We start from the raw sequence: 26,715 nt of genomic DNA, 5'->3' as shown, positions 1-26,715 counted from the left end.
GCTTCTTTAATGTGAAGCTTAAATATGGACTGAGAACAATACAAGTGCCTTGAGGTTGGAGCTAAATTGCCCACCTTCCCTCTTACTACCACCTTTGGTAACCAGAGCTGACATTTGTTGAGTGTTTCCTGGGTGCTAAGTGCTGTTCTAAGCATGCCACAAGGATTGCTCATTTAATTCTCATAATATTTCGAGATAGGGACTGTTTCTATACATAGCACATGCATATCAGAACCTGTGCTATTTGAGTGTTAAAAAGTCTATGAAGCAGTTGATGGGGAGGCCAAGCATGTATGCTGAGGGGTAAGTAGATCAGGAAGAGGGACTCCATCAGCATGGGAACCCCAGGGACACTGAGGCAGCCTCAGTTTTTCAGAGCAGAAAGACCCAGTTTCATCTCTATCATGCCTTTTTCAATCCTGATTCCATGGGGTCTCAGGAGTGTCCTTCAGATTTCAGTATCTAGAAGTTCAACTTTCAAAAAACCAACCTAGGAGTCACGGGTCCAGGCTTTGTGAACATTTATCTGATATGCGGCCATTTTTGATCCATCCGACCAGCTTTCCTCCCATTTGAATGACTGAAATAACTATGAAATCACCATTACCTGTCCTGTTGCTCACCCCCACTCCCACAAAAGGATGCTGCCCTCTTTTACTTTAACTCCCACCAGACTGGGAGCCCCTTAGGGCAGGGCCATGTCTATCCAACTCAATGGGACCTGTCTGCCCCCTCCAGCCCCCTAACCTCATGATGGGGAACCCCTCTTGGTCCTCAGGGGGCCCTCTGCGCCCCTCCCAAGGCCCTCCCTCTGTCTTAAGAACACTCTAACCAGGCTCCCAGCTGTGAGTGACACCTCCGACAGGGGAATCGGGTGCTCCTGGATAGAAAGAAGGCGTGAAGTTGAGGAACTGTGACAGGGTATAAGAAAGTCAGAAATCAGAAGAAATTAGCCAAGGCAGCAGGTCCATTCCCCACCTCCCAGCTCAGAGGCTGGGTCATTCGACAAGTCTGTAAATAACATCTGAGCAGCCTCTGGAGCTGTGTTTGAACCATGTACTCCTCAAATAGGCACTGACTACCTGCTTCAAGCATTCCATGGCCCCTACCGGGAGGGACTAGAATCTGTCCCTCCCCCTCAAGGTACTACAGAGCCAGGACCCAGGGCCCGGAGAACCCCCAGCTCACAGGCACACAGCAGGGTTCTGCCGAAGGTGTAACTGTGACCTTTGCCACATGCCTATGTTTCTGGAACACCAAGGTCCCTGTTTTTGGCAGTTCATAAGAATGACAAATATTGCTCTTTTCTCCCTGAAAATAATAAGTAGAGATTCAGATGCTCTGGGGACAGCAGAGTAGGCTCAAAGGAAATCTGTTTAAGCCCTACAGAAATGTATCCACTCCTCCCCCCTCCCTGTGTTTTGGATCTCACAGGAAGACTGAGAGTGGGCAGGGGGCAATCCCTAAGTTCGCTCCTGGAGGTCCCTGAGAAGACACAGAGTGGAGAACATGGCCAGAACCACAGGGACATGCTGCTGGGTGCTCTGTCCCCACTATAGTGTCTCCCCCACCCCCTCACATGCCTGCCCTCTCACCCTTTTTGCTCCAGTAATCTCTCCTCCCTCTGCAAGCATAAGGGTGACTAATGAATCTGCCATCTGCTGCCTCCCTGAGCCCAGGTCTCTGTGCCAGGGTAATCTAAACGACTAGAGTAGCAGATAAAACTCTCGGTGCCATTAAACATGGACAGGCCGGGGCATGGTGCTCAGTTGCAGAGAAACTCCCTGGCTAGTACCAAGGAGGCAGGGAAACCACAGCAGCTGGGCCATTAAAAATTAATGGAAACCAACCCCTCTGAGAAGGGGGGTTGTGACTCTTAAAGCGGCAGTTCTCCTGCTGGCCACAGGGAGGGACAGGAAGGATTCAGAAAAGGCCAGCAGGGCCCAGACCTGAGCAGTTTTCAGTGTGAACTACTCATGCCCTTCGCAGACTGAATTTGAGTCTCAGCTGGACCCCAGGGTATGGTTTTAGGCACCTGTTATCTTAGTTTCTTCACCTATAAAATGGGCTTACTACTTACTCTGAAGGTTTCTAGAAGGATGCAATGAATAAAATAGCACGTATGTTCTCTAGCATGGTGTTCAGCCAAGAGAGGTGATTTCTGAAGGTTAGTCCCCCCCTTCCTCCTAGAAGGGGGCCAGTTCCTTCCCAGATTTCAGTCTCCTCAGGGAGGGCTTCTCTGTCGCCCTGGTGCTTCCAGAGACCCTGGTAGCATTACCCGTTTGCTTGTCCCCCCACTAGACTGGAAGCACCTTGAAAACAGCTCTCTGGGGCACCACTGATATGCCAGTACCCAGCTCACTGTCGCATGTAACAGCTGCTAAGAGAATGTTGAAATGAACTAAATTGGGGGAAAATACCCTTTCAAAGGGTGTAAATGAGATCAGCAAACTGCAGACAAATGACATTAAGTAGACAAAATTGAGGTAATTTTGCACAGAGGTCCTCACAGTCTGTCCAAATTCATTGGAAATTTAGGTACAGTTGAGCCAACACCCTCACTCTACAATCGAGGGGTACTGAGGCCCAGCAAGTCAGTGGCAGAGCTCCCGTCCCCTCCTGGCTTCATGCAGGAGAGCTGGGGCTGGGACCAACAGGTTCTGCCCCTTCCCTGTGAGCAGGATAGGACCATGCTCCCTACCCAGGTGCCTAGAGGGCTTGTGTGATTGACCCCTAGTCACATAGCGTCAGCTCAGGGTGAACTGGGCCAGGTGGCTCTCTGGGCGTCCAGGCCAGCAGTGCCACCCCAAGCACCTGGAGTTTCTTGTTTGCCAGCCAGAAGGGTGCCTGACTTTCCCGACTCTGGGTGGGAAGGTTTGAAGAGCAGAGAGGATGAGCCCTCTCTCTGCATAGTGTCTGCCCTGAGCAACCCACTGAATCAACCTGTTATTAAGTCAGCCTACCACCGAGAGGCCCTGAACTCTGCCCCCAGGGAGCCACCTCTCGGCTTCCTCAGCCACCCCACCCCAAGTGGGATGGGAAACTCCTCAATCCTGAGTAGCCTGCTGGAACAGGGAGTCAGGAGAGGGAAGGTCCAGCTGGCCTCTCTGATAAGATCTTTACAGTCTATTCCGTGGAATCCATGTGAGCATTAAATAACAATAAATGTGAAAGTCTGGGAGATAAACACTCGTTATAAAAAATATTTGGCAGATGAGGAAGGAACTTGAAAGAATCAAGTCAGGGACACTTGGCCAGGCAGGTTTCTTACACTAAAAAGCTTCTCAGAGCCTCCACTCCCCATTCCTAGACTGTTATCATCCCAATGTTGGTGGAGAACAGCTAATGTGATCATCCCAATGAGATTAGATAGATAAATAGATATAGATATATGTACTGGCCTGATTCAAAGGTATCAGAACCAGAGAGAGAACCTTTCATAGTGGTAGAGAAATAGACTAGGCAGCCTCTTAAGTAAGGTCTCTCTCATGGTAACTCACTAGGCACAAACAATCCTATATGATAGATACTCTTATAATTCCCACTTGACAGATGAGGAAACAGAGGCACAGAGAATACTAGGTAGCTTGCTCAAGCTAAGGTTTGAACCCAGGCAGTCTGACACAGCAGCCTGAATCCCTGGCCCCACATTATACTCAAGTTGGCCACCTGGGGAGCTTTCCGGTGAGTAGCTCTTGTTACAATGATCAACAGCAAGGATATTTCTCTGGACCTTCAGAGGGAGATTCAAAGCCCCTCTTCGTCTCAGTTCTAGGTCTGCTTGATAAGCCAGAACTAGAACTATCTGGTGTCTTCTAGAACTTTATGTTTCCTGGACTAGCAGGGCATTTATCTGGCCAGGGTTTCCCACCTCAAAAGTTCATCTGCCCATTGAGAGTGGCCAATGCCAGGCAGTTTTCAGGTGGAAAGCGGCCTGGCATGTCTGCCCTCTGCCACACCTGCGAGAGGCCAGCTGGCCTGGGAAGGACAGCCTGCTGAGAGCTGAAAACCTGAGCCCTTTGTCCTCTGAAAAGACAGATGTCCCCAGCCCCTCTCCTCAGGGCTTGGCTCTGCTCTGTTCTCTGGCTCCTCCTGCAGGCAGTTGCCTTTTGAATGCCCAATGAATCCAAAATTAGCTTGTCTCACAAGAGGAAAATACACAAAACCCATCTATCACCAGAATGATTTGTCTACAAAGTCCTAGGTGATAAAATTAAAGTTTTGCCCCAAGAAGCTGTCTAGCTGTGCGCTCTCTCCCAAGTACACACTAGGATTCAGTACATTTATTGTTTCCCTGTGCGTGGAAAACAGAGAATTACCAGCCATGGATCAACAGGGAGCAAGCGTATCCTCTCCTGATGCTAGGAAGGGGCAGGGGCAGGGGAGCACACAAACCTTTGAAAAAACTGGAAGTGCTTTTCCATGCCCCCAAACCCAGGTGCACCTCTCTGTGGCACAATTTGAATAAGCTAGCTCTGAGGAAGCAGGCTGGGGTGCAGTTAGCTGCCCAAGCAGGGAGACGGCAGCTGGTGGTCTGTCGGGCGGCAGGCGGAAACAGCAGGTGTGGTGGCCCTATTTACAATGCCCCTTCACAGCCGCATCTCATTTTGTCCTGATGGCACTCTGTAAGCGGGCTTCGCCACACTCATTTCTCAGATGGGGAAACTGATGCTCAGAGAGGTTTGTGAGTGGCCCTGAGCTCAGGACTTCTGACTTCCCTTTGGGTGGCAGCTTGCCTGAGGAAGTCTCAACTACTCTCTCCTCAGAGGGTCAGCCTCACGAAGAGAAAATCTTGAGTTTCTTCTACAGACCCAGCTTCCTCCCAGCCTTGCCCAAGGTCCACTGCAGTCTCTGTCACGGGGTAAGAAGTGAGTGTGCAGGGGCCACTTGATGAGAGCTAGTGGCCAAGACAGTAAGTAGCAGGAGCGTCCGGGGCACTCAGGCTGAGCTGTGCACAGATCTCCCACGGAGGGGAGGGCAGGTGCGGCTCAGTGACAAAGCAGAGCCCCAGGGAGAAGGGTAGGCCTAGGGGCTGCCACTGTGCCGGGAGCAGGGTTGAGCCTGAGGGGAGCCTGTGTGCCCAGATCTCTAGTCACCAGAGGTAAGGTGAGATAAGCCTGTCTGTCATCTTTACACCAACCAAAGGCAGGACAGCAGAGGTAACTGGGTTGCCTGTGAAGGGAGGTGGGGAGATTGCAGGGAGGGGTTAGTGCTCTGGCTGTGAGGAAGTGGAACTTGTCACAGAAGGACTTCCTTGGAGTGTAGTGGCAGGGGCTAGAGCTTTCAGAGGTGTCCTCTAGCCCTGAAACCAGTCAGCACAGTGTCACCCTGTGGAGATGGGAGTGATCTCAGCTTTTGTGTGATGAGAACAGCAGGAATCCTTGAGTCTGAAAAGCGCCAGGACAGGCTCCCCTCCCTCCTTCCTTCCGCCCCCCTTCTCCATCCCCTTCCTCCCAGAGGACAGAAGCCTGCTTCCCCAAATTCTGTGGGAGCCACCTCCTGCTGGCCTATCACCAGGACTTGTGGACAAATGGGAACAAGCCTTCACTGAGCCCCTACGATGTGCCCTGCCCTGGGCTTGGCACTGTGGTCAGGCAATAAAATTGACGGCTCCTGCCCTGAGGGGTTGTCCATCAGGGAATTCAGTTAGCCTATTGAAAACTGTGAGGTCAAAGGACAGCCATCAACAGAGCTGCGGACAAGTCCCCCGCTGCTGTAAACCCCCGGGGGGGGGGGGAGGGGATTGGATGACAAGTTAAAGGTGAGGCTGAGAAGGGAGACTTCCCAGCGATGAACTGGGAGTGGGGGCAGTTTTCAAGTATTTTCACACACTTTCATTCCCTCCATCCCCAGTAAGGGAAGCCAGCCAGAAAGTATTTTCCCCATATCGGTGATAAGGAAACTGAAGCACAGGTGAGGGTGCCGCTGGGATGTAAACGCCCATCTCGTGTTTCCGTGCCCACTGCTCTTTCTTTAAGGCCAGGCTGGGATCAGGGTGGAGAAGGAGGGGCTAAGGCGATGAGGTACCTTAGAGGGAAGAGGAAGCTGAGGGCTGGGAACCCCCAAAGGCACACTTGGAACACTTGATGATTCTGGCTAACTTTCCATGTGGCGTCCTGGAGAGCACTTCTCTGACCACTGTTACTACTAAACTTTTATTTCTATTTTCAGGCAAGGAGATTGCGATTCAGAGAGGTTAGGAACTAGCCTGAGACCTCACAGCAACTGGCAGAACTAAGACTCCAAAGCACCCACTCCTAGCCACTGGAAAAGCACCTCCCAGCTGGAACAGGGATGCTGACCCTTTGTTTTCATTTAATACCTTTGGCATCATCCAGCCCCAGGAAGCTGGCTCCCCAGGAAGAAGTCCTCTGTTCTGCAACCTCTTAAATTCCCAAGCTTAAAACCATTTTGACCAACCGTCCTGAGCCTAGGCCCGAGGAAGGTGTCCATAGCCAAGGCAAACTGGCAGCATCCGGGCAGGCCCCTCCCAAGGAGAGCCACCCTCTCTTTCCAGCCCCTCCCCTCACTGTGCCTACAGCTTGGGGTGGGTGAGGTTTTCACCCTGACAATTATCTACCAGGGGAAGTAGAGAGAGGAAGTGGGTCAGATAGGGGAGGGAGAAGGGGTTAGCACCGTGGGTGTAAAGGGAGTGTCTTGGAGGCCCTGGGGACTTTCCCTATGCCTGAGCTCCTCCCCCAGGCCGGCAGCCAAGTTCCATTCGACACACCACAGGCCTGAGCCTCTGGTTGGGCTCTGACTGGTCCCATCTGTGCCCTAGTTTATTTCTCTCACACCCTCTGCAATGCACCCGTCACCCTTAATCTTGGAATCCTTTTACTCCTCACTGCTCCCTTCCCCACAGGCACACACAATTTCAGGCATGCCAAGGCCGGCCTCCAGGGCCGCCCTCCAACAGGCTTCCCCTGAGCTCTGCTGGGCTCAGGGATGAGCGCCCCCCCCCCCAAGTCTCCACGAAGAAACGGGGTGAAATGTGAGCCTGAGCTCCTCTCCTTGCGGCTTCTCTTCCTTTTCTGTTCCCTGGCCTCTGCTGGCGCGAGGCCTCCCGACTCCGTTCTTTCCAGGCTTCTCTGCCGGCCCCGAGGCCAGCCCTCGTCCCTGGTCCTGGCCGGGGCAGCGGCGGCAGGCAGCCTGGTAAGAAGGGGCGCCCGTCTTCCAGGGAGACCTTCCGGGGGTCTCTGGAAGCACAGAGCCAAGCGGGTCTTCTCGTTTGTACGTTTAAGGAGGAAAAAATGGACACACGTGGGCGTCTTTAACCACCCCCCGCAAAGTTCCTCGTCCGTCTCCCGAGTGAAAATAGAGCTCATGGCTGTAGGGTGAAATACACCCCGACACCTGCAGACGGGGGCTGTAACACACCTGGACGTGCAGACACAAGCCCGCCCCGCACCGACCTACCGCCTACGGGCGGGGCAGAAGCGCTCGCGCGGGCGACCCCAAGTCAGGGAGACACAGACGCTCGGGGTTGGCCCCGCGCTGGGGGTGGGGGGCAAACACGAGCCCTTCCCCCTGCCTTCCCTTCCTTCCCTCCTACCCCCCCTTCCCCATGCCCCTCCATCCTCCATCCTCCCGCCCACCCTCCGTTCTCCCTCCCCTCCCTCCCCCTCCCTCTCCTCCTCCCCCTCCCTTTCTCCCCCTTCTCCCCGTTCTTTCTCTCCCTTCCCCCCTCCCCGTTCCCCCTTCTCCCTGTTCCCCTTCTTCCCCTTACCCTCCCCCTCCCCGTTCCCCTCCCCCCGTTCCCCCCGTTCCCCTTCTCCCCGTTCCCCTTCTCCCCCTCCCCCCTCCCTCCTCCCCTCCCCCTCCTCTCCCTCCTCCCCTCCCCCTCCCCGTTCCCCTTCCCCCCTTCCTCCTTCCCCCCCTTCCGCTCCTAACGAGGTCACTTGTTTACGTCCGACAGCCCCGCCCCTCCCTGCGCGCCGCTGACGTGACCTCGGGACGTCACGGCCGCAGGCGGAAGCGCGGCCCTTATATGGCGCGGCCCGGAGGCGGCGTGGGCGGGGCGCTGCCCGCGGTCGGTAGCCGGGCCTGGCCCGAGCGGCAGGCCCCGGGTCGGGGCCGGGCTGAGCCGGCGCGGGGGGAGGACGTGGCCTTCCGGGCTCCTCCCGGGGCTGGCGGCCGCGTGGGCAGCCTAGCAAATGCCATCTCCCTGCACCCTCCCTCTCTGGTTCCTCCCTGCGGGATCGGAGCTGGACAGAAGTACAGATGCGCTCAGACAGCCCTTCAGTGCGCCGGGTCCCGAAGGCCAAGGCCAGGGGCCAGCGGCGGGCAGTGTGAGGACAGCCACGCCTCGTGATGGCTTCGGCCTCGGTTTCCTTGTGCATGAGTTACAGGGGATACTTGCCTGCGGCGGGGTGAGGCTCAGAGGAGCCTCCCGCTTGGTGTAAACCGCCCTGGTAAGGTGAAGGGCTGCGCGCGATCATGGGTGGTCGCAGGTGCTAGGTGCCCCTTCTGAGGAAAGGGACAGCAGGGTCGCAGATGTCACCCGGCTTCCAGACCCCCCCCCCCCCGGGCTCGGGAATGCTCCTTGGCCCTGCGGGAAAGCCTAAGCTTTGCAAGCAGCGTCGCCTGCCGTTGGCCTCCCTCCGTGCCCCTGACTGTGGACGGCCGTTGGGCCTCAGGGAGCGAGCACGTGCTGAACCGGCTTGAGATCACCCTTCCCGGTAAACCAAGCCGGGTGAAACCAGGACTGCTAAAAGCCAGCGGGTGAGAGTCCTGTGTGTGTCGCATTCGGTATGATATACTGCACAGGCCTGTCTGTTTTCTGTCCCTCCTAATCAGACCTCCACCTTCCCAATCCAGTCCAGGCTCAGAACTCCCAGCCCCGCAGGCTGTTCCCTGCTGGGGCTCCAGCTGACTGCTGGTGTCTGCACCCAGCCTCTTCCTTCGTTTCAGAGCGTGTTTGCCCAGGGCTCACCTGCTCCCATGACTTTGTGTGCCGCCTGCTTTGCGTGTATGTCCTCTGTGTGCCTGCTTCCTCCTCCTGTGCCTGGAATTTCCTGAGGGCAGGGACTATTTCTCTCCAAACCGGACCGAAAAGCCCCCACCCTCCACCCCTTGGAGGTACCCCTTGGGTAGGCACCAAGTGTCCTTTTGATCTTTCAAAAATGAGGAAGACAAAAGATGTCCACATCCTGGGGTCAAGTGATTGATTTATGACCCATAAATAACAAACAGCAGTGGGTCCTGGTGAGAGCCAGAGGAGGAGAGCCTTTCCAGGGCTCACTCTCCCACTCTTCCTCCCCACTCCCGGGCTGGGACTTCAGTGATCCCCATGGAACCCCCTCCCTGCCAGGGAGGACCTGCGGGGTGGTTGCAGGTACCCTCCCTTTGGAGGTGGCTGTCCTCATTACAGGTAAGGCAAGTGAGGGTGACACCTAAGGTCATGTTCCCAATGGCTAATCTGTCAGCTGAGGTCACCTGCTCCTAAGGCACTGGCTAAAACTGGTTCAGAGATTCAGCCTAAGATCTATGGGAGATCATATGTTCTTCCTCAAAATTTTACAATTCCTCTGGTGTGCTGATGGAGGGTGGGGAGGACTTTCCTTTTCATCATTGCCTCCGGCCTTGAGTTCCTGTTTTTCTCAAGTCCGATGAGTTTAGGAATCTTCCTGCTGCTCCATGAGTGCCCTTGCTGTTGTGAGCTGTGGATTTCAACCCTTTTCCTTGCAAGTGAACTCTGTACAAGGTCTTTATATGCATCAAGGCCTTACCAATGGCTTGGGTCTATGGAGAGGTTAATACTGCAAAATGCATACAGCTTCAAAATGGAGTGTTGGAAGTTTCCGTTCTTAAAAATTCCCTCTGGCCCAGCTAGTGTGGCTCAGTGGTTGAGCGTCCACCCATACACCAAGAGGTCGAAGTTTCAATTCCCAGTCAGGGCACATGTCTGGGATCCCCAGTGGGGAGGGGGTGCAGGAGGCAGCTGATCAATGTATCTCTCTCATCAATGTTTATATCTCGCCCTCTCCCTTTCTTTCTCGTCTAATCAATAAAAACATTTTTTTTAAATTCCCTCTGTCTCCTCTGTAACACTGGCTCCAGCCCCAGTCCCACACCACTTCAGTGTTACTCAAGCTCTTAGCTCTCTCTTCTACCACTTCCCCCTTTTTTTTGTTGCGCTCCTCAATCGCACAAATGGAGATTCCTCCTGTTTTCTCTTGCACGGTAATTCAGCTCTAACCCTCCCCCACACTTCTGAGATGGGTCCAAAGCTCATGTGTGTAAGTTCTTAGGCACAATTCCTCTTCCTAAGCCAGGCCATAAGAATATTTATTTAAAACAGACTCTTTTTTGAATTCAGAAGGAGTCGGGAGTATCTTTCTAGGAGCTTCCACATTGCCACTAAGATCATTCTGCTCAAATTTGGGGGCCCCACCTTCCCCAAACCCTCAAACCTATCTCAGAACATTCATCTCTCCACTCACCTTAGGAGCTTTTGACATGGAGCCCACCTGGCTTCCACACAACTTTAATGCAGGAGGGAGGCAGCTGAAAACACGTGGGGCCACCAGACCCTTTGCCTGACTCAGCAGGACTGACCTCAAGGGAGTTTCCTGAGCCAAGAAGAAGGGAAGAAGGCCCTGAGTTGAGCATAGAAACATGGCCCTGGCCTGGTGGCTCAGTTGGTTGGAGCATCTTCCCATGCACCAAAAAGTTTCGGGTTTGATTCCAGGTCAGGGCACATGCCCGGGTTGCAGGTTTGATCCCTAGTTGGGGTGCATATGGGAGCGAGGCAACTTACCGATGTCTCTCTCTCTCTCAAATGAATAAAAAACATCCTCAGGTTAGGATTAAAAAGAAAGAGAGAGAGGCATGGAAAGGATGTTGATTGCTATTTTCTCAGCTATCATCCTGACCCTGATTACTCCCATTGTCATTATGACCTCTCATTAAACCTAATTGAGGATGATACTAAATGCCAACTGAGAATAACTTTAGATTACTGTGGCTCCAATATTCCAACATTGCAGTTCACACCATAAATTCCTCCTTGAGTTCAGTGTGTGTGTTATTTTAACAGGCTAATTTGAATACTTTCTTACATTTCACAATGAAAGCTATATAATGCATGTATTCCTTTTTTGCCTTGGCTTCCTGGAAGCACAGAGATAAATGTAGGGGGGTCAATGAAGTAACTAATCCAAACACAGCAAATGCCTATTATTGTCTCTCTCCCTCATACTACTAATTGGTTTCTGATCTTTAATGAAATATATAATTATCCTCTTTTATATGTGGTTTAAAATTTTAAGCTGTCTCAAATTCTTCTTGGAAAGAAGCAAAGTATATAAGTAATAAAAGTTACCATGTGCTGACCACTATTAATGTGCTGGGTGCCAATCTAAGTACTGGAAACTCAATTACCAACAACTCTGAGGCAAGAACTACTATTAGCCTCAGAGTACAGATAAAGAAACTAAGTACAGAGAGTTTAGTAGCTTGCTTAAATAACACAGCTAGGATTTGAACCTGGGCAGTATGGCTTTAACACTCGTGCTCTAACCTTCACACTAGAACAAGTAGATTACAAGCTAATTCAAAAACTTATGAGTCATCTGGGTCAGTCATCCTCAGAGCAAGGCTGATAAAAGCAGCTCAGACCCCCATTCTTAATCTGTAGAGAGACTCCTCCCCACCAACCTTATTCTTAATGGAGAGGTTGGAGGCAGTAAGATTCCAAATCTTTGCCACCCTTCCCCACCCTCTCCCCACCCCAGCCCCTTCAGTGTCTTTTCTTACATGTCTGTCATTCTATCTGTTACTTTTTCCTTCACTAATAGGGAAGAATAATTTTTTCTCTCTTTCTATATCACTTGCATGGAGATAATCGATTTAACCAAATTCAGTAAAGGTTCACTGAACACCTACTCTGTGCTCAGGGCCAAACTTTATGGTAGACAATGAAGTACAGATGTATAACCTGATCTCTGCCTTTTATAAATCCCAACCTCACAGGTCTACACAGTGAACTTTAATACCAGAATATGAGTTTATAGAGTTATAAACAAAGGAGAAAGTGATTAATTGCAATGGGAATTGGAAGGTGTATGTGTGTAGATCCAGTAAGGCTTCACACAGGAGGCAACACAGAAGCCAGGTCTTGAAGGATGAGTAGGCTTTGGGATGGGCAAAGAAGTGGACTAACAGAACTCTATGCAGAGCAAATAATATGAACAAAGTCACAATGGTATCAAAGTATAAAATGTGTGTTTGAGAAACTCTGAGAATGAGATTAACTGTAGAGGTTGGGTCAGATTATAAAATCCTTGAAACCTCAGTATGAATTTAAACTTCCTCCTGTAGGAAGCCTTCAAAGACTTCTAAGCAGGAGAGAGACAAGATAAATCTCTGGTTAGAAGGAGCTCTGACAACAGAGTATGGACTCGGAAGGGCGTGAAGGGGAGCAGTCAAGGCAAAGAGATCATTTAGGAAACTCTTGTAATTGTCCAAGAAAGATCTGAGGGCAGGTAGCTTTAGGGATGCTGAGTAGAAGATATTTCACAAGGATGACTGACAGGACTGGGCCCCTAATTGAATATGGAGTATCAGCTCAGGAAGTAGGTCTCCTGTATATCTGTCTCCAAATCAAGAGATCTGTAATATGGCTGATGATCACATATTCTACTGGGAGCCCAGGGGTCATCAGTGTGGACTGTAGATCACAGATTAAGGAAGGGACACAGTAGATCACTCTCTTGTTACAGGTAAGCAAACTGAGACTCAGAGGCGGCTGGCCACCAGGCTCCTTCCTCTCAACTCTATGGATCAGATGCTTGGCCGTCTTAGCTCTGAGCCACGGTGCAGTTGAACAATACCTTGAGCCCAGAGCCAGGAGGCCAGAGGTGGGAAACTGCAATACCTATTCTTCAGATTCTTCCCTCTTTCTGGAGTTTGTCTTTCTCCACACTTTGGCCCCCACACCAGGATCGTCTCTGGCTGTCACAGCTATGAGACCAGCCTCCTGCCAGGTCCAGACACTCAACCCAGGAGGCCCAGCCCTATTATGGCTCTGCCAAAACATCTGGGAAAACTCCCACAGTCTGGGGGCCTCTTCTCTTGTTTTCTGTCTAGAGATGAAGGGTTTTTATCCTGTGCCCCTGGGAGTGAGGATGAGGAGGGTTTACAACATGTCTGTCCTCTAAGTTTGGGAAAGAGGCAATAAATTCAGCTTCAGATCTGCTACTGCCCCAAGGCCATGTGTCCCCTGTTGAGTTTCTGGCACTTTCAGTCACACCTTCTAGGACCACTGGAGAAGGCCTGGAGAGTGCAGGTGTGGGAGGTTACATTCTTGGGAGGCCTCCCAGACAATAGAACTTAACAGATAATTTCCACCCTATGATACACCTAGGGAGTCACAAAAGCAAAAACACATCACTGTGGACCTTTGTAACCAAATACTGGTCTGGCCATCTGTCCACGCCTCTCCCCTCCCCCAGTTCCTACCTCATCTCTTATTCACTTTCTCTATCTCTCTAACACAGCCTCAGCCCTCTGCCTTCCTTTGCCCTGCCCTTACCACAGGGCCAGGATGGCAAAGGAGGGGAGGAAAACCAGGATGTTCCTCTCTCTGTGGACACTAGTGGGTAAGTAGGGCACAGAAGCTGAGAAGCAACCGTCAGGAAATAGCTGTCTTTGGGGGAAAAGATTCCCTCCCTAGATGGGGCCTGTCATACAGTTAGCCTGTTACAAGTCTAATGAATTAGTGACCCTTTCCAGTTCTCCCTCCTGGTGGAAGGAGAGTGAGTCTGTATGAGTCCAGGAGCCTGGACACCTAGACCCTTCTAGCCACAGAGTCACCCTGAGGTTTCCTGGCTGGCCCCTGGGAGCAAAAGTGGCAGCACCCTGCCCCCGACTCCTCCAACACGCAGTGTCAGGTCTCTGTGGCTGAGCCTCCCTCCTGGGTTCAGTTGTCTCCAAGGCCAGTCAGAACTACATCCTGACCCCTTCTCCTTACACACTGGTGACTGTCTGAAGGACAAATGCTCTTATCCCCACAGATGTGTATATGCTCCACCAATCTGACTCCCACCACCCTCCCTTCAAAATCCTTTCCTCAGCCTTCTTTGGATCCAGCAAAACCCCCTATATCCTCTCCCCTCCATGCATTTCTCCATCTCCTCACTTAACTAACACAGGCTGTTCCCTGAGGGTCTCACAAGGAGAGCTTGCTTCTCAGTCACCCCCACATCCCTCAGGCTCACGGGGCAGGGCAGTCTTCCTTGCTTTGCATGACCTATTCCCAGCCATCACTCCCATTGCCTTCTCTGAAGTTCATTTTGTCACGCCCTCTCATTGACCCAAGATCTTGCCCCCACAAGGCCCACAGCCTGTCTCTCCACCCCTAACTCCTGCCACCACCTGAGGAAACATCCACAGCTTGTGAGCCACTGAGCTCACACTGCCCATTGGGTACGCACGCGGTCTTCTGACTCCTTGTCACCAAGTGACCTTTCTGCTCTCAGCCTCCAAACCCACCCCAGGCAGGTGCTCCAAAACCCACCACTATAACTCCAGAGCTGGACAACCAGGGGAACTTTTTTAAAAAAAATATATCTTTATTGATTTCAGAGAGAGGAAACATCAATAATGAGAGTCATTGATCGGCTGCCTCCTGCACGCCCCCAACTGGGGATCAAGCCCACAACCCGGGCATGTGCCCTGACCGGGAATCGAGCTCTGATCGCCTGGATCCCAGGTGGATGCTCAACCGCTGAGCCATGCCCGGCCAGGCAACCAGGGGAACTTGATAAATATTTCCTGAGCAAGTGAATGAATGAAGCTAGTGCCACAAGACAGGAGTCTGGTGTGATGGAAAGAGCACTAGACTGAGGTCAAGATGCATCTTCTAGCCTTCACCCTGCCACTAAGGAGTTGTGTGACTTTGGACATCTATTCCCATCTCATGGCCTCCTTTATTTCATCTGAAAAATTAGAAATTCTGTGTAGGTGATTTTTGAAAACCCCGCCTCTGGCAGTTGACAATAATAAGAACTATAGTTTATTGAGCTTCTATGATGTTTAGGCATTGTGCTAGGCACTCTCTATATATTATTACTTATCTACTTAATAACTGTGAAGAACATATTGTCCCCATTTTAAAGGTAAGAATAAGAGAGATTAATGATTTGCCTTGTCATAGGTGGCAGATTCAGGATTAGAATCCAGGTTAGTTAACAAAAGCAAGTATGTCTAAATGACTAATATATATTGAGATCAAAGAGGTATTGTGTTCAGAGGGACTGCTGTGTGCTCTTCAGGTTACTGAAGTTCTCTCTGAGAGGGCAAGGGGCTGCCTTCAGAAATCTGGCTGGGGGTCAAGGCCTTGCTTGTCCCACCCTTTCTGTGGGCCTGCTCCCCACCCATTCAGCCTAGTTGTGAATCAGGTGCTGCTGCTGGTAGGGGAGGCTGGGTGGGGGAATCATTGTAGGGGATACAGTGGGGATGGGACAGCTCCCGGTGCCTGGACAGATATGTCTGGCAACTGTGTGCCTCTAAGACCGTGTGAGCTGAGTGGGGTCCACAGGTCCCTGTGTCAGAATGGCTTGGGTTTTCATTACAAATAAGATGCCTGGACCCCACCTCACTACTGAATCAGAGTCTCAGGGAGAACTATTTAACCTGAATTTTTACCAAATTCCCCAGGTAATTTGAATTACTGTCCTGAGCAGTCGTATGGTATAGGAACTTGAAGGCTGGGTGAGAGATTTTAATTAATGCTGTAGGCAATGGGAAGCCATTGGAGGCTTTTATATACCAAAAGTAACAAAATTAGAATTTTAGTAAAGAAAATTCCTCTGGCAATCAGTCTTCAGCATGGATTGAAGCGAAGAGAGACTGGAGGGCAGAATACCAATCAGTATCCATAGCAATAGTCTAGAGAGGACAGAAGGACTGGGCAGGGAAGGCAATGCCCATGGCAAGAGGCAAAAACAGGAAAGATACTGCAAATACAGATTCTCTAGGCCTCGGCAACTGATTGTTAGGGGTAGGGGTAAAGATGCCTGCCAGGTTGTGGGCCTGGTGACTAGAAAAAGAATGGCAATGCTATCAAAAGAAAGAAATCACACATGGGGAAGAAGGAAGAAAAGTTTGCAGTTGTAGGGGATACAATGGGGATGGGACAGCTGCTGGCTTTTCTTGATTTGTTATATATTGAGATTAAAATACCAGAAAAATATTTCAAATATGTCCAGTTCTCAATTGGGAAGAAAAAAAAATAGTTAGGAGCTCAGTAGCAAATCTGGGGTTAGAGATAATGGTTTGAGATTTATTGTATGTCAGGAGTTGCAAATTCAAATATCTCCAGAGTCAAGACAGGTCATGAAAATGAGTATTAAGTATAATTTTAAAAACCCAACATATGTCCACGATAAACAGTAAGTACCACTTGGTTTTATCAAGGATCGATAAAGGGTGGTGGGGAATGTCGCAAACTAGAGGACATACTCCTGTCTTAGGTGCCAGTCATTGCTAGGCAGACATACGGGACCCGTGTTAATAGATATTCTGGTTTTTAAAATCATAATTCTACATTTTTAAAATATGACATTTCATAAGCACTGACAACTAATTTTTAAAATGTTTAAACACTATCCAGCTCAAACAAACAATCTATATCTGTGATTGAGTCAGCTCTGCCTCACAGGCTTCCAATTTGTGACATCGGAGCCACACAGATGAGGTTCAGGAGAGAGTTGAGCAACTTGAGAAGAAATCCAGTGGCTGTGCCATGGAGAACTAGGATCCTCCCAGGTTCCTAAGCTTGCCTGTGGGTAAAACCAGGGCCTAGGCCCTGATTTTTTTAGCCACTGGATATTTGATGGCCTTCCATGTAGGTGGGAGCAAATGGAGCCTGCATCTGTCACAGCTATTTCTGCTCATGACCTGGAAATTGTGTAAGCAGCCACTGAGGTTCTGCTGCTCTCCAGGCTAGATGCACCTTGGGGAGGAGCCTGCAGCCTTCACCCCAACCCCTCTCTGGCCATGTTCATTCCCATGTAAAGATGCCCTGCACCTCGGAGAGTCTTAGGCCTGGCCGGAGCAGGTGGTGTGTTTAGCACATTCCAGATGCTCACTTTCCTATCAGGAAGTTCTGCTGCTTAGGTGCTTTTTGTATAACTGAATCTACTTTTTGCTTCTATCTTCAGAGCAACTGAAGGGATGGATTACTTTTTAGCTTTCAGACTGTTCTCCAGCCCTTGACAGTTTCTCAGAACTGGTTCTTTGGGACTTAAAAATTATTGAAAGCCCTCTGCCTATTTATATTTTACCAACCCTTCCTTTAGTCCAGATGTATGGTTTTCCACGTCCCTCACCCCCAATCATCTTTGCATTATCTATTGCTGTCCCCGTTTCAGTTCACTTTGGAGTGGGGCGAGGGGCTTAAAGACAGAGATTTGTAATATAGCTAATATCCCTTACACTCTTCATGAACAGATTTTAGGGACAATGTCATTGTCTTCTGTCTTGGATCCCTGTTCCTCATTCTAAAGAATAACTCCCAGACTGCTTGTCCTACAGCCAATCTTGAAAAGTACAATTTTGTGCAGAGATGATAGGGAAGCCTAAAAGATGCTCTGGACATTGCCCAACAATGCTTGCAAAGGGTTAGAGTACATTCAGCAGTCTTTCCACCCCAATTCGGAAGGTAGGAAGAGATGCCTGGTGCTCCCTGGGCAATGCTTCTTATCAGCTCTGGGCAGCCCAGCAAGGCTGTCACCAATGAGGTCTGAAAAGAAGAAAGGTCACATTAGCATCTACACTCGGGCAAAATGTACTCTCCCTGCCAAAATACACACCTATCAAAATACCACACTTGACAGTGATATTCTTCAGTATATAACAGGGCACCCGGCCAGGTGTGGCTCAGTGTTGTCTACCCAGGAACCCAGCGGTCACAGTTTGGCTCCCGGTCAGGGCACATGCTCAGGTTTCAGGCTCAGTCTCCAGGAGGGGGAGTGCAGGAGGCGGCCCACTGATGATGTTTCTCTCTCATCGATGTTTCTATGTCTCTATGCCTCTCCCCTCCTCTTTCTCTAAAAATCAATTTAACAAAAAATATATTTAAAAATAATATATATATGTTCTAGTGCATGTTAACTTCTGCAAACACATATCCACAATCCCTCCTATCCACAAACATCAGAGCACACATACACACATTTAAGTATGTACACTCACTCAAATATATATCTACTGCTCTATCTCTCTCTCACACACACACATACACAGACCTACAAAAATTACACACTGTGCAGTGTTGGAGTGAGCTGATGTCATCCTCCTAGAATATCTCCACTCAGCCTCTGCCTGCACTTGGGCTTCACTCAACATCAGGTTTCTACACATGGTCAGGAGAGTGGGAGGTAACCTTGGCAATCAAGCCAAGGTCCTGCAGACCCAACAGGATGCTGGGAAAGACGAGGGTAACATACAGTGCTCTCATTGCTCCTGACTGGGAGTAGAGGGAAAGGCAAGGGGAGGGATAAGGCCTCCTGCTCCTGTCTCCAAAATGCACACTATCTCCCCCCAGTTCATTGCATCATCCTCTGGAATACCAGCTCTGTAGAACCACATGGGGCCATGGGCCACGGTAACAATAGCACAGGAGCTCCATGGTCTAATTTGAAGTCAGCAGATGTGGTCCCAGTCCTGGCTTTTTGAGAACCAGCTGTGTGACTTGGTACATGATATAAAAATCTACATAAGGACACAGTTCTATCTCCTGAGGCAAAACCCCACAAACAAACAAACAAAACACACACACAAAAACACACAAACAAGTGAAGTCCTGTCAAAATATTTTTTTCATCAATTCTGGACTAAAGCAAGACTTAGATACCAGATCCCTGTCAACCGCACACCCAGGAAGATTTAAGTGTTTTCAGTATTTAGGTGCTGAATGATACTGTACACCTGGCTATACCTTTCTTGTTTTCCCGACTTCCTTGGTGTTTGATTTTTATTTCAATTCTGGTCTTGCTGACACCGGGGCTCTTCGGTTTGATGCTCTCTAGGTCATCTTGTTTCCAATTCCCCTCAACAAGCAGAAATGAGCATCTTTATGGCCTGACCTAGGTTTGGGAAGGAGCCAGTGAAGAGGCCAGCTAGGAGATGTGTTCAATGCCAAATACGAGAATTCTAGGGCATTTTGATGAGTGTGTGAAGCAGTGGAGCAGAGTATTTGAAACCTGAATTGTCCTGGAAATGTAGGATATATGAGCATAGTAACCTGTTTTCAAGCAGCTTGCAAACTGTGGAGATGAGATAGATGTCAACTTCTTCAAAGATCACTGACAAGTACCGCTAACGTTAATTCTGTAGTGGAAAAATGGGCAGGGCAGGTTTTCAAGGTGGAAGACCAAGCTTAAGCTATGCCTTCAGGAGTGTGGAGGATCGGGAGAAGTGGGAAGGAGGCAGGGAGGGAGCTAAGAGATTATGACAGGAGCTACAGTACCGCAGGGCCAGGCACATTCAGGCATGCATGGATTGGGGGCCTGTTACAGGGCAGCGGTGGGGACCATGGGCAGAATGGTGAGGGTTCAGGGGTGCAAAGCTGGTGTGATGCTTAGAGAACAGTAAGGAGAGTGACCCTGGGGTACAAAGTGACAGAAGCCTAAAAAGGCAGATGAAGCCAGATTATGAAAGATCTTAACTATTAGGCAAAGGAGTCCAGACGTAATGCAATAGATAGATGGGGGAGAGAGGTATCTCAGATGACCTCGGCAAAAGAAGAGGAAGTGAATGCGGGACTCTGCTCACCGTGGGAAGGGCGAATGGAAAGATTCCACTGCAATTATCTAGATATGAAGAAGCAACACGTCTTGGGGCTGGATCTGGGGAGCAAAGTACGAGGAGAAGCCAAAAAAGAGAGGGAGTTTTGTGGGTGGAGTAACTGGGGAGAGGGTGGTATCTCTGATGCAGTGGGGATCAAGAAGGAGCTGGTGCCGGCCAGGCGTGGCTCAGCAGTTAAGCCTCGACCTAGGATCCAGGCGATCAGGGTTCGATTCCCGGTCAGGGCACATGCCCGGGTTGTGGGCTGCAGCTGATCAATGACTCTCTCATCACTGATGTTTCTATCTCTCTCTCTCCCTCTCCTTTCCTCTCTCTGAAATCAATAAAGACATATTAAAAAAAGAAGGAGCTGGCTTTGGGGAAGAGAGGTGGCCCTGGACTGACACTGAGCCGGCCGCTGGACAGCCACGGGGAGGGACCACAGCACAGGGAGCCGGGGAGGCCGATGAAGGGGCAGGAGGACAGACCGTGTGGATGTGAAGTCAGCTGTCAAAAAGGAGGCATCAGAAGGGACACGCACAGGACCTGGCTGAGGAAATAAGGGAGCGGAAAGGGAAGGGCAGTGGGCACAGGGAGGGGACAGGGGCAGGGGGACACCCACCCAGGGCAGACGTGGCCAGCCACGGAGGCTGAGAAGCCTGTGTACCTATCAAGGAAAAGGAGGGGAGCCTCCCCCCCCAAAAAAAAGGTGATCAGCAGGGCCCAGAGTTCAAGAAAAAGAAGAATTTACAGAAGCCACTGGGTTTGACTCATTTCACACAGACGTGTGCCAGCCGCTGGACGCCGGTTAGAAGTGACCCAGAGGCCAGGAAGGCCCGGCCCTGGGCAGGCGCGCGGGAGGGGCCCGAGGCCCCGGGGCTTCAGTCCACCGCGGGGGCGGGGGGGCGAGAAACGGGGAGCGGGCGGCAAAATGCACAGCTGAGAACAGACCGCTCACTTATTCAAAAATGGTGGCCTTTAGAAGGAAAGCTAGAACTAGAAAAATATCTTGAGGGGCCAGAAAAGCCTTGCAGACTGCCACCCGCCCACCCACTGGGTGAGCCCCGGGGGTTCCCGGGCCGGAGCCCGCCGCGGGCAGGGCGGGGCTGGGCAGCGAGCAGGAGGCACCCCGCCGCCCGAGCGCAAGGGGAGCCCAGTCCCGCCGGTTACTTAGGAAACAGGGCAAAGCGGTGAAACGGCGACAGGGTCCGGGTGACCGATTCCGCCCCTGGCGGCTGGAAACGCGGGAGTCCGAGCAGGGGACCGCTGGGCCGGACGGTGTCGTCGACGGCTCCCGGACGCGCGCAGCTTCAGCCCGCGGCGCGGAGGACGCGCGGAGGGGGGGTCGGGGCCTCCCGGCCGGCGCGAGCCCGCCCCGCCCGCCTCCGGGGCCGCCGCCGCCGCCGGACTCGCGCCCCCTCCCGCCTCCCGCCTCCCGCCGCCTCCGCCTCCCGCCGCCTCCCGCCTCCCGCCGCCTCCGCCTCCCGCCGCCTCCGCCTCCCGCCGCCTCCGCCTCCCGCCGCCTCCGCCTCCCGCCGCCTCCGCCTCCCGCCTCCCGCCGCCTCCCGCCTCCCGCCGCCTCCCGCCTCCCGCCGCCTCCGCCTCCCGCCGCCTCCGCCTCCCGCCGCCGCCGGCTCAGGTTCCCAGCACTGACGTCAGCGGGCAGTGACCTCAGCGCGCAGGAGGCGGCCGGGGCGGCCCCGGGAGCGAGAGCCGAGCGCGAGGGCTCAGGCCCCGCCCCCATCCGCTGGCGGCGACCAATGGGCGAGGCCAGCGGATGCCCCGCCTCCCGGCTGCCTATGAAAGGCGCCGCCGGGGCGCAGTCCCCGTAGAGCCCCAGCCGCGGCTGAGCGCGCGCGTCGCCGGCAGCTGCGCGACCCCCAGAGACCTCTCACGGCTCCCGCTGCCGCCCCCGAGCCGCGCACGACATGAGCCAGGCCGGCTGGGCCGGGAAGAGGACGAGCATGCTCCCCGAGATCGCCGCCGCCGTGGGCTTCCTCTCCAGCCTCCTGAGGACCCGCGGCTGCGTGAGCGAGCAGAGGCTGAAGGTGTTCAGCGGGGCTCTCCAGGAGGCACTCACAGGTGAGCGCCCGCCGTGGATCCAGGCGCGCCGCGCCTCCGGGCTCTCCCCCGCCCTGCCCGGGGCAGCCTTCCTCTCGGCGGGGGCTCCTCGCGCCGGCAACTCGGACTCGGTTTCCCTCCAGCCCGGGCGGCCCGCAGGTCCCCGCTCCCCCGCTCACGTCTCCCTTCCCGGCCCTGCGCGCAGGTCTCGGCCCCCCGTGATTCTTGGGGAGCGCTGCGGGCACAGAGTCTAGTCCTGGAGTGCGATTCTGACTCCCCGGCTTATGCCCTGGAAGAGGGGGTCCCTGCGGGTCTGAGTGCGAGCCGATCTCCCCCGCTGGGCTCTGAGACGCCCCAGGACGCTGCGGGGGACAGAGCCCTGCCGGCGAGAGGACTCTGGGGAGAGGAAGACGCCCCCCAGCCGGCTCGGCCACCGGCGCCCCAGCCCCGGCTCTTCCGGCGAGCGCGCGGCGCTGTCCCGGGCGGGCTGTGGGCTCCAAGTGGGAACCCGGCTCCTTTTGTGCCCCCCCCCAGCCTCCTGCCACCGTCCGCGCTGCGGGGGCCTGTGGGGCGCCGTGGGCTGCTCCCGACGGGAGGTGGACAGCAGAGAAGCAGCTGCGGGCTGGAGACAGACCCGGCTGTTTTTCGCCCCTTGGCTGGTGGCGCTGGGCAGCGGCAGCCTCTCTGGATGTGCCCACACACGTCCCGCCTTCTGAGGAGCATCCTATGTTCCATTAAAGCAGCCCCTTTTGACTCCTTAGCCAGAGAGTTGCTAAGGGTCTCTGACTTTTGAAGGAGGGAACCTCTGTGGCCCAGGGTGGGAGGTGCAGCAGTTTGCTGTGGATCCAGCCTCCAGGATGATTGTCCTCCTGGGTTTGAAACTAGAAGTCATGACAAACCACCTTGTTGACTTAAAATCACCCGGTGGCTTCCTCTGCTTTATCCCTTCATCTCCCCTTGCACTTGTACCGCCCCTGGTCCAGCTGCTCTAACCAAGGCGTCTTCCCTTTGTCCTGTCCCCACAGAGCACTACAAACACCACTGGTTTCCTGAGAAGCCATCCAAGGGCTCTGGCTACCGGTGCATCCGTATCAACCACAAGATGGACCCCATCATCAGCAAGGTGGCCAGCCAGATCGGACTCAGCCAGCCCCAGCTGCACCGGCTGCTGCCTCGAGAGCTCACCCTGTGGGTGGATCCCTACGAGGTATCCTACCGAATAGGGGAGGATGGCTCCATCTGCGTCCTGTATGAGGAGGCCCCGCTGGTCGCCTCCTACGGGCTCCTCACCTGCAAGAACCAAATGCTGCTGGGCAGGAGCAGCCCCTCGAAGAACTACGTGATGGCCGTCTCCAGTTAGCTCCCCTGCCACCCCCACCTGGCACTCTACTGTACTCATCCTGCCGTGACAACAGGCCACAGCATACCTCAACCTGGGGAACTGTATTTTAAATGAAGAGCTATTTATATATATTATTTTTTTAAGAAAAGGGGAGAAAAAAAAACCTAAAGATTTTTTTTTAAGAAAAAAATCCTTAAAAGGTGCTGCTTGGAAGCAGCCTCCCCAGGTGCCTTTGGAGAGAACTGTTGTGCGCTTGAATCTAGGAACCAGTGTCTGCCTATGGGAGGGGGGAGCGGTTAGGGGTGGGCCTGACCAAGGTGAGGTGGGAGAAGCTTGGCCAGCACCTCAAGAAAATGTGAGAGGGAGCAAGCATGGTTAGCAGCTGTGAATGAGAGATAGGATCTGCCCTGTTGGGGGTGGGGATGGGGGTGAGGCTGATTCTAGCCTCTCACTCCCCCAACCAGGACACCTGCATCCCTGACCTCAGGGGCATTCAAGCCTAGACTTAACTCGTGTTGCCTAATCTTCACTTTTATTTTCCTGATGAGATCCTGGGCAGAGATTCCTTCTGTCCCAAGCAGCTTTTCTTAAAATCATCACTTGTTTCTAATTCTATCCTCAGGGGCCTGTAGATGTTGCTTCCCAGATGTTGCTTCCCCTTTTGTTTTGTGAGGGTCAGGGGAGTAAGGCAGGGTTGGAGGTTACTGGGGTTGGGATGGAAGGGTACTCTGCACAAAAACCTTTGCTTTGCAATATGCTGCTCTGCGTGTCAGTGTGGCCAATAACTTGGGGGTGATTTGCAATGGAATTTTAGAACCCAAAGAGTATCCACTGGGTGGTTACAAAACCCTTCTTTTTGGAACCACATGAAAGTCCTATTGCTGCTGCCGTTATCCCTTTGAGAGGTGGCTCAAAAGCTACAGGGAACTTCAAGTCCTTTATCACTGCCTTCTTTTTAAAAGCACAACACTCCTCTCTAAATCTCCCCACTCCTCTCCCCTCTGGTTGGATCATGGAGCTACCCTATTTTCTAGAACAAGAGTTCTCAGTCACTGTGCAATATGGCCTCCTAGTCCCAGGAGGGTGTGGAGAACGCCCTCAGAACCCCCTGGTGCTCTGGTGGACTGAGGGAGCCATCTCTCCCTCTGCCCTTGGAACTGTGGCTGGCTGCTCAGCCTTGCAGGTATCCCTTGGCTGAACCAGGAAAGCCCAAGTTCTGTAGGATTACTTGGCGTCCTTGTAGGGCTGACACTAAAAACCAAACATTGGGCATTGTTTTTCTCCCTGGTGCTCAGAGCACCTCTGGGAGAGGTTGCTGTCTCTCTCAGTGCAATCCAAATTTGTCTGTAGACTTGTGCAATATTTACTGTTCTGGGTTGGAGAAAAGTGGAAAACTACCTTTGGTTTCTCAGTGACATTAGTGAGGGGTCCTCAGAAGGCCTTGAGTTTCCCAAACCTGAATCACCTTAAAAGGGACATAGCTAGAACATCTTGTCAGCCTGGCTACCCTCCTGCTATTCACCCTTAGCGAGGAACCTTCCTCCCCAACCCCTAAAGTCCCCTCCCCACTGAATTCCCCCTTCCTGGGTTTCTTAACTACTCAATTCTAACTCAGAGGTGCTATTTACCAAACACTCTCCCAACCCATTCCTGCCTGTTCTACCCCTTTTCAACTCTCCAGGTCCAAGCTGTTTTCCCAGACCCTGCTCCCACTCCTGATTGCTTTAAAAGTGACTTCCGGCCCACAGACCCAAGAGCTTATTTTCTGGCCTGTGGGTTGAAACAAAGCTGTGAATCACTGAAGATTACGTTGTTGCATATTGCAAACAGGTCCTGCCTTTCTAGAAGCAGCCTTATGGTCTCATGCTTAATCTTTTCTCTCTTCTCTTCTTTTTGATGTTCACTTTAAAGACAAAATGCCCAGAGCTGGACTGTTGAGCAGGCCTGTCTCTCCTGTTAGGTAAAATTAAATAGTACGTTTGTAAGCTATTCTGAAAGAAAAGACAAAGGTTACTAATTGTACAATAGTGTTTTTATATGGAAGAATGTACAGCTTTATGGACAAATGTACACTTTTTTTGTTACTTTAATAAAACTGTAGCAGATGAAGTTGTGTGGTGTAGAGAAAATTCTACATCACTGATTTGGGTGTCTTTCTCAGATCCAGATCCTTTCTTTGTGTCTTCAGTTACACTCAGAAAACCTATAGCATGTGGCTAGATAAAAGAAAAATCTATGGTGGGGACATTTCCAAGCATCCCCTCTTCTCTAGGAAGTAGCTCCTTATTTATTTCCCCTAATGCACATTCTAACCATTCCCTGTGAAAATGCTAGATGTGAGGATTCACCTTAGCATCCTGTTCTTCCTAGGCCTTAGTTGTATTCACGCCCTGTTCCGTTCAGCAAGAATGTACTGTCAGTAAGTTCTGGGCACTGGAAATATTATAGGTGATTAAGACACACAGCCTGTCTTCTCACAGACTAGATGGTGAACAGGGACACCAAGATCCCAGCTTGGGACAGGATTGTTAGAAATTCCTGGTACAGGTTCTCCTGTCCTCTCTGGAGCTACCGTTTGCTGCCTACCATTCTTGTCTTATTAGACAAGAACAGTTGGGCCTCAGGAGTTTCCACTGAAGTCACAAGTACATTGTTGACCTGAGCTAGTTTTTTTTTTTTCCTTGGCCATAGGTGCTGTCTTTAAATTTTAAACATGTTGATTCATGAACAGTGGGATCCATTCCCGCCACATACACACAAGTTCATTTCACACCTCCATGACCCTAATCAACAAACACGTAGTTTGACCTAGGTGGCAGGTGGCCCTGGAGGCTCTGTATGATGGGCTGGGAGGGTAGGTGAGCCAGGATATGGGGATGGGGGAAGCCAGCTCATCTATCATAAATAGAATTGGTTATGGGGACCCACTTGTGTCAAGGAATTGGTATTTAAAGGAATGTTCCCATGTTCATTTGTAGCTCCTAGTACAGATAACAGGCACTCATTTATAAGGACCTACTTTTTTGGATGAGAGGACTCATTGTTAAGATTGAATTTTTGCCCATCCAAGAGTGCTCTCTCTTGTTTGGTACAAAGTCAGCATCTATCTTGTTTCCTAATAGGCCCCATTCATGAAGGATATTTCATTTAGTGGAAAGCCTGAAATTCATGGAAGCATGTCTAGAGGTTAAGGGGTCATCATCACACACTCCTGTCTCCAAGCCAGGGAAACTGCAGAATGGCAGATTTGTCTTGGGGTTGCTCTTGGCAGACTAATAGTCCCTCAATTTACATGAAAGGGTTCTGTGATCAAGCAATGTGTTATTTGCTTTAGATCTGACCAAGTTCAGCAGGGGTGGAGAGTGCCACCTGGCCAGCTGAGGTACAGGGGCTGGGGACAGGAACTGCCTACAGAGTTGCAGGTGGCAGCTTTCTGTGTCAAGGACTGAGCATTAGTCTGTCATTCTGCCCCCAGCTTCCCCAGTTGGTAAACAGGGCCAGTCTGACTGCACACGGGG

The 26,715-nt window shown here is 51.9% G+C and overlaps 1 protein-coding gene and 1 long non-coding RNA gene across 2 annotated transcripts; one reads left to right on the top strand and one right to left on the bottom strand.

Annotated features, from left to right (window-relative positions):
• Positions 1-16,971: 16,971 nt before the first annotated feature.
• LOC148090946 (uncharacterized) lies at positions 16,972-19,913 on the bottom strand. The gene is made up of 3 exons (XR_015716101.1): positions 19,783-19,913; positions 17,820-18,056; positions 16,972-17,749 (listed from the first exon to the last, which is right to left on the bottom strand). It is a non-coding gene; the product is annotated as an uncharacterized LOC148090946 (long non-coding RNA).
• A 1,724-nt stretch (positions 19,914-21,637) lies between these two features.
• On the top strand, positions 21,638-25,306 carry BTG2 (BTG anti-proliferation factor 2). Its single transcript, XM_016215711.2, has 2 exons — positions 21,638-21,876; positions 22,881-25,306. The coding sequence occupies exons 1-2, from the start codon at positions 21,723-21,725 to the stop codon at positions 23,213-23,215; spliced, it is 489 nt and encodes a 162-aa protein (XP_016071197.1). The 5' UTR covers positions 21,638-21,722; the 3' UTR covers positions 23,216-25,306.
• Positions 25,307-26,715: the final 1,409 nt, after the last annotated feature.

The sequence above is a fragment of the Miniopterus natalensis genome, chromosome 19 (assembly GCF_054644295.1).
Source record: "Miniopterus natalensis isolate mMinNat1 chromosome 19, mMinNat1.hap1, whole genome shotgun sequence".
Classification (NCBI taxonomy): domain Eukaryota; kingdom Metazoa; phylum Chordata; class Mammalia; order Chiroptera; family Miniopteridae; genus Miniopterus; species Miniopterus natalensis.
The sequence above is the reverse complement of the archived record's forward strand: the minus strand, read 5'-3'. Positions and strand labels throughout refer to the sequence as shown.

Excerpts from the sequence above, each read along its gene's own strand:
- BTG2 (XM_016215711.2), top strand. The coding sequence starts at position 21,723 with ATGAGCCAGGCCGGCTGGGCCGGGAAGAGGACGAGCATGCTCCCCGAG. Across the intron at positions 21,877-22,880 it reads TCTCCAGGAGGCACTCACAG|AGCACTACAAACACCACTGG; the intron begins GTGAGCGCCCGC and ends CTGTCCCCACAG.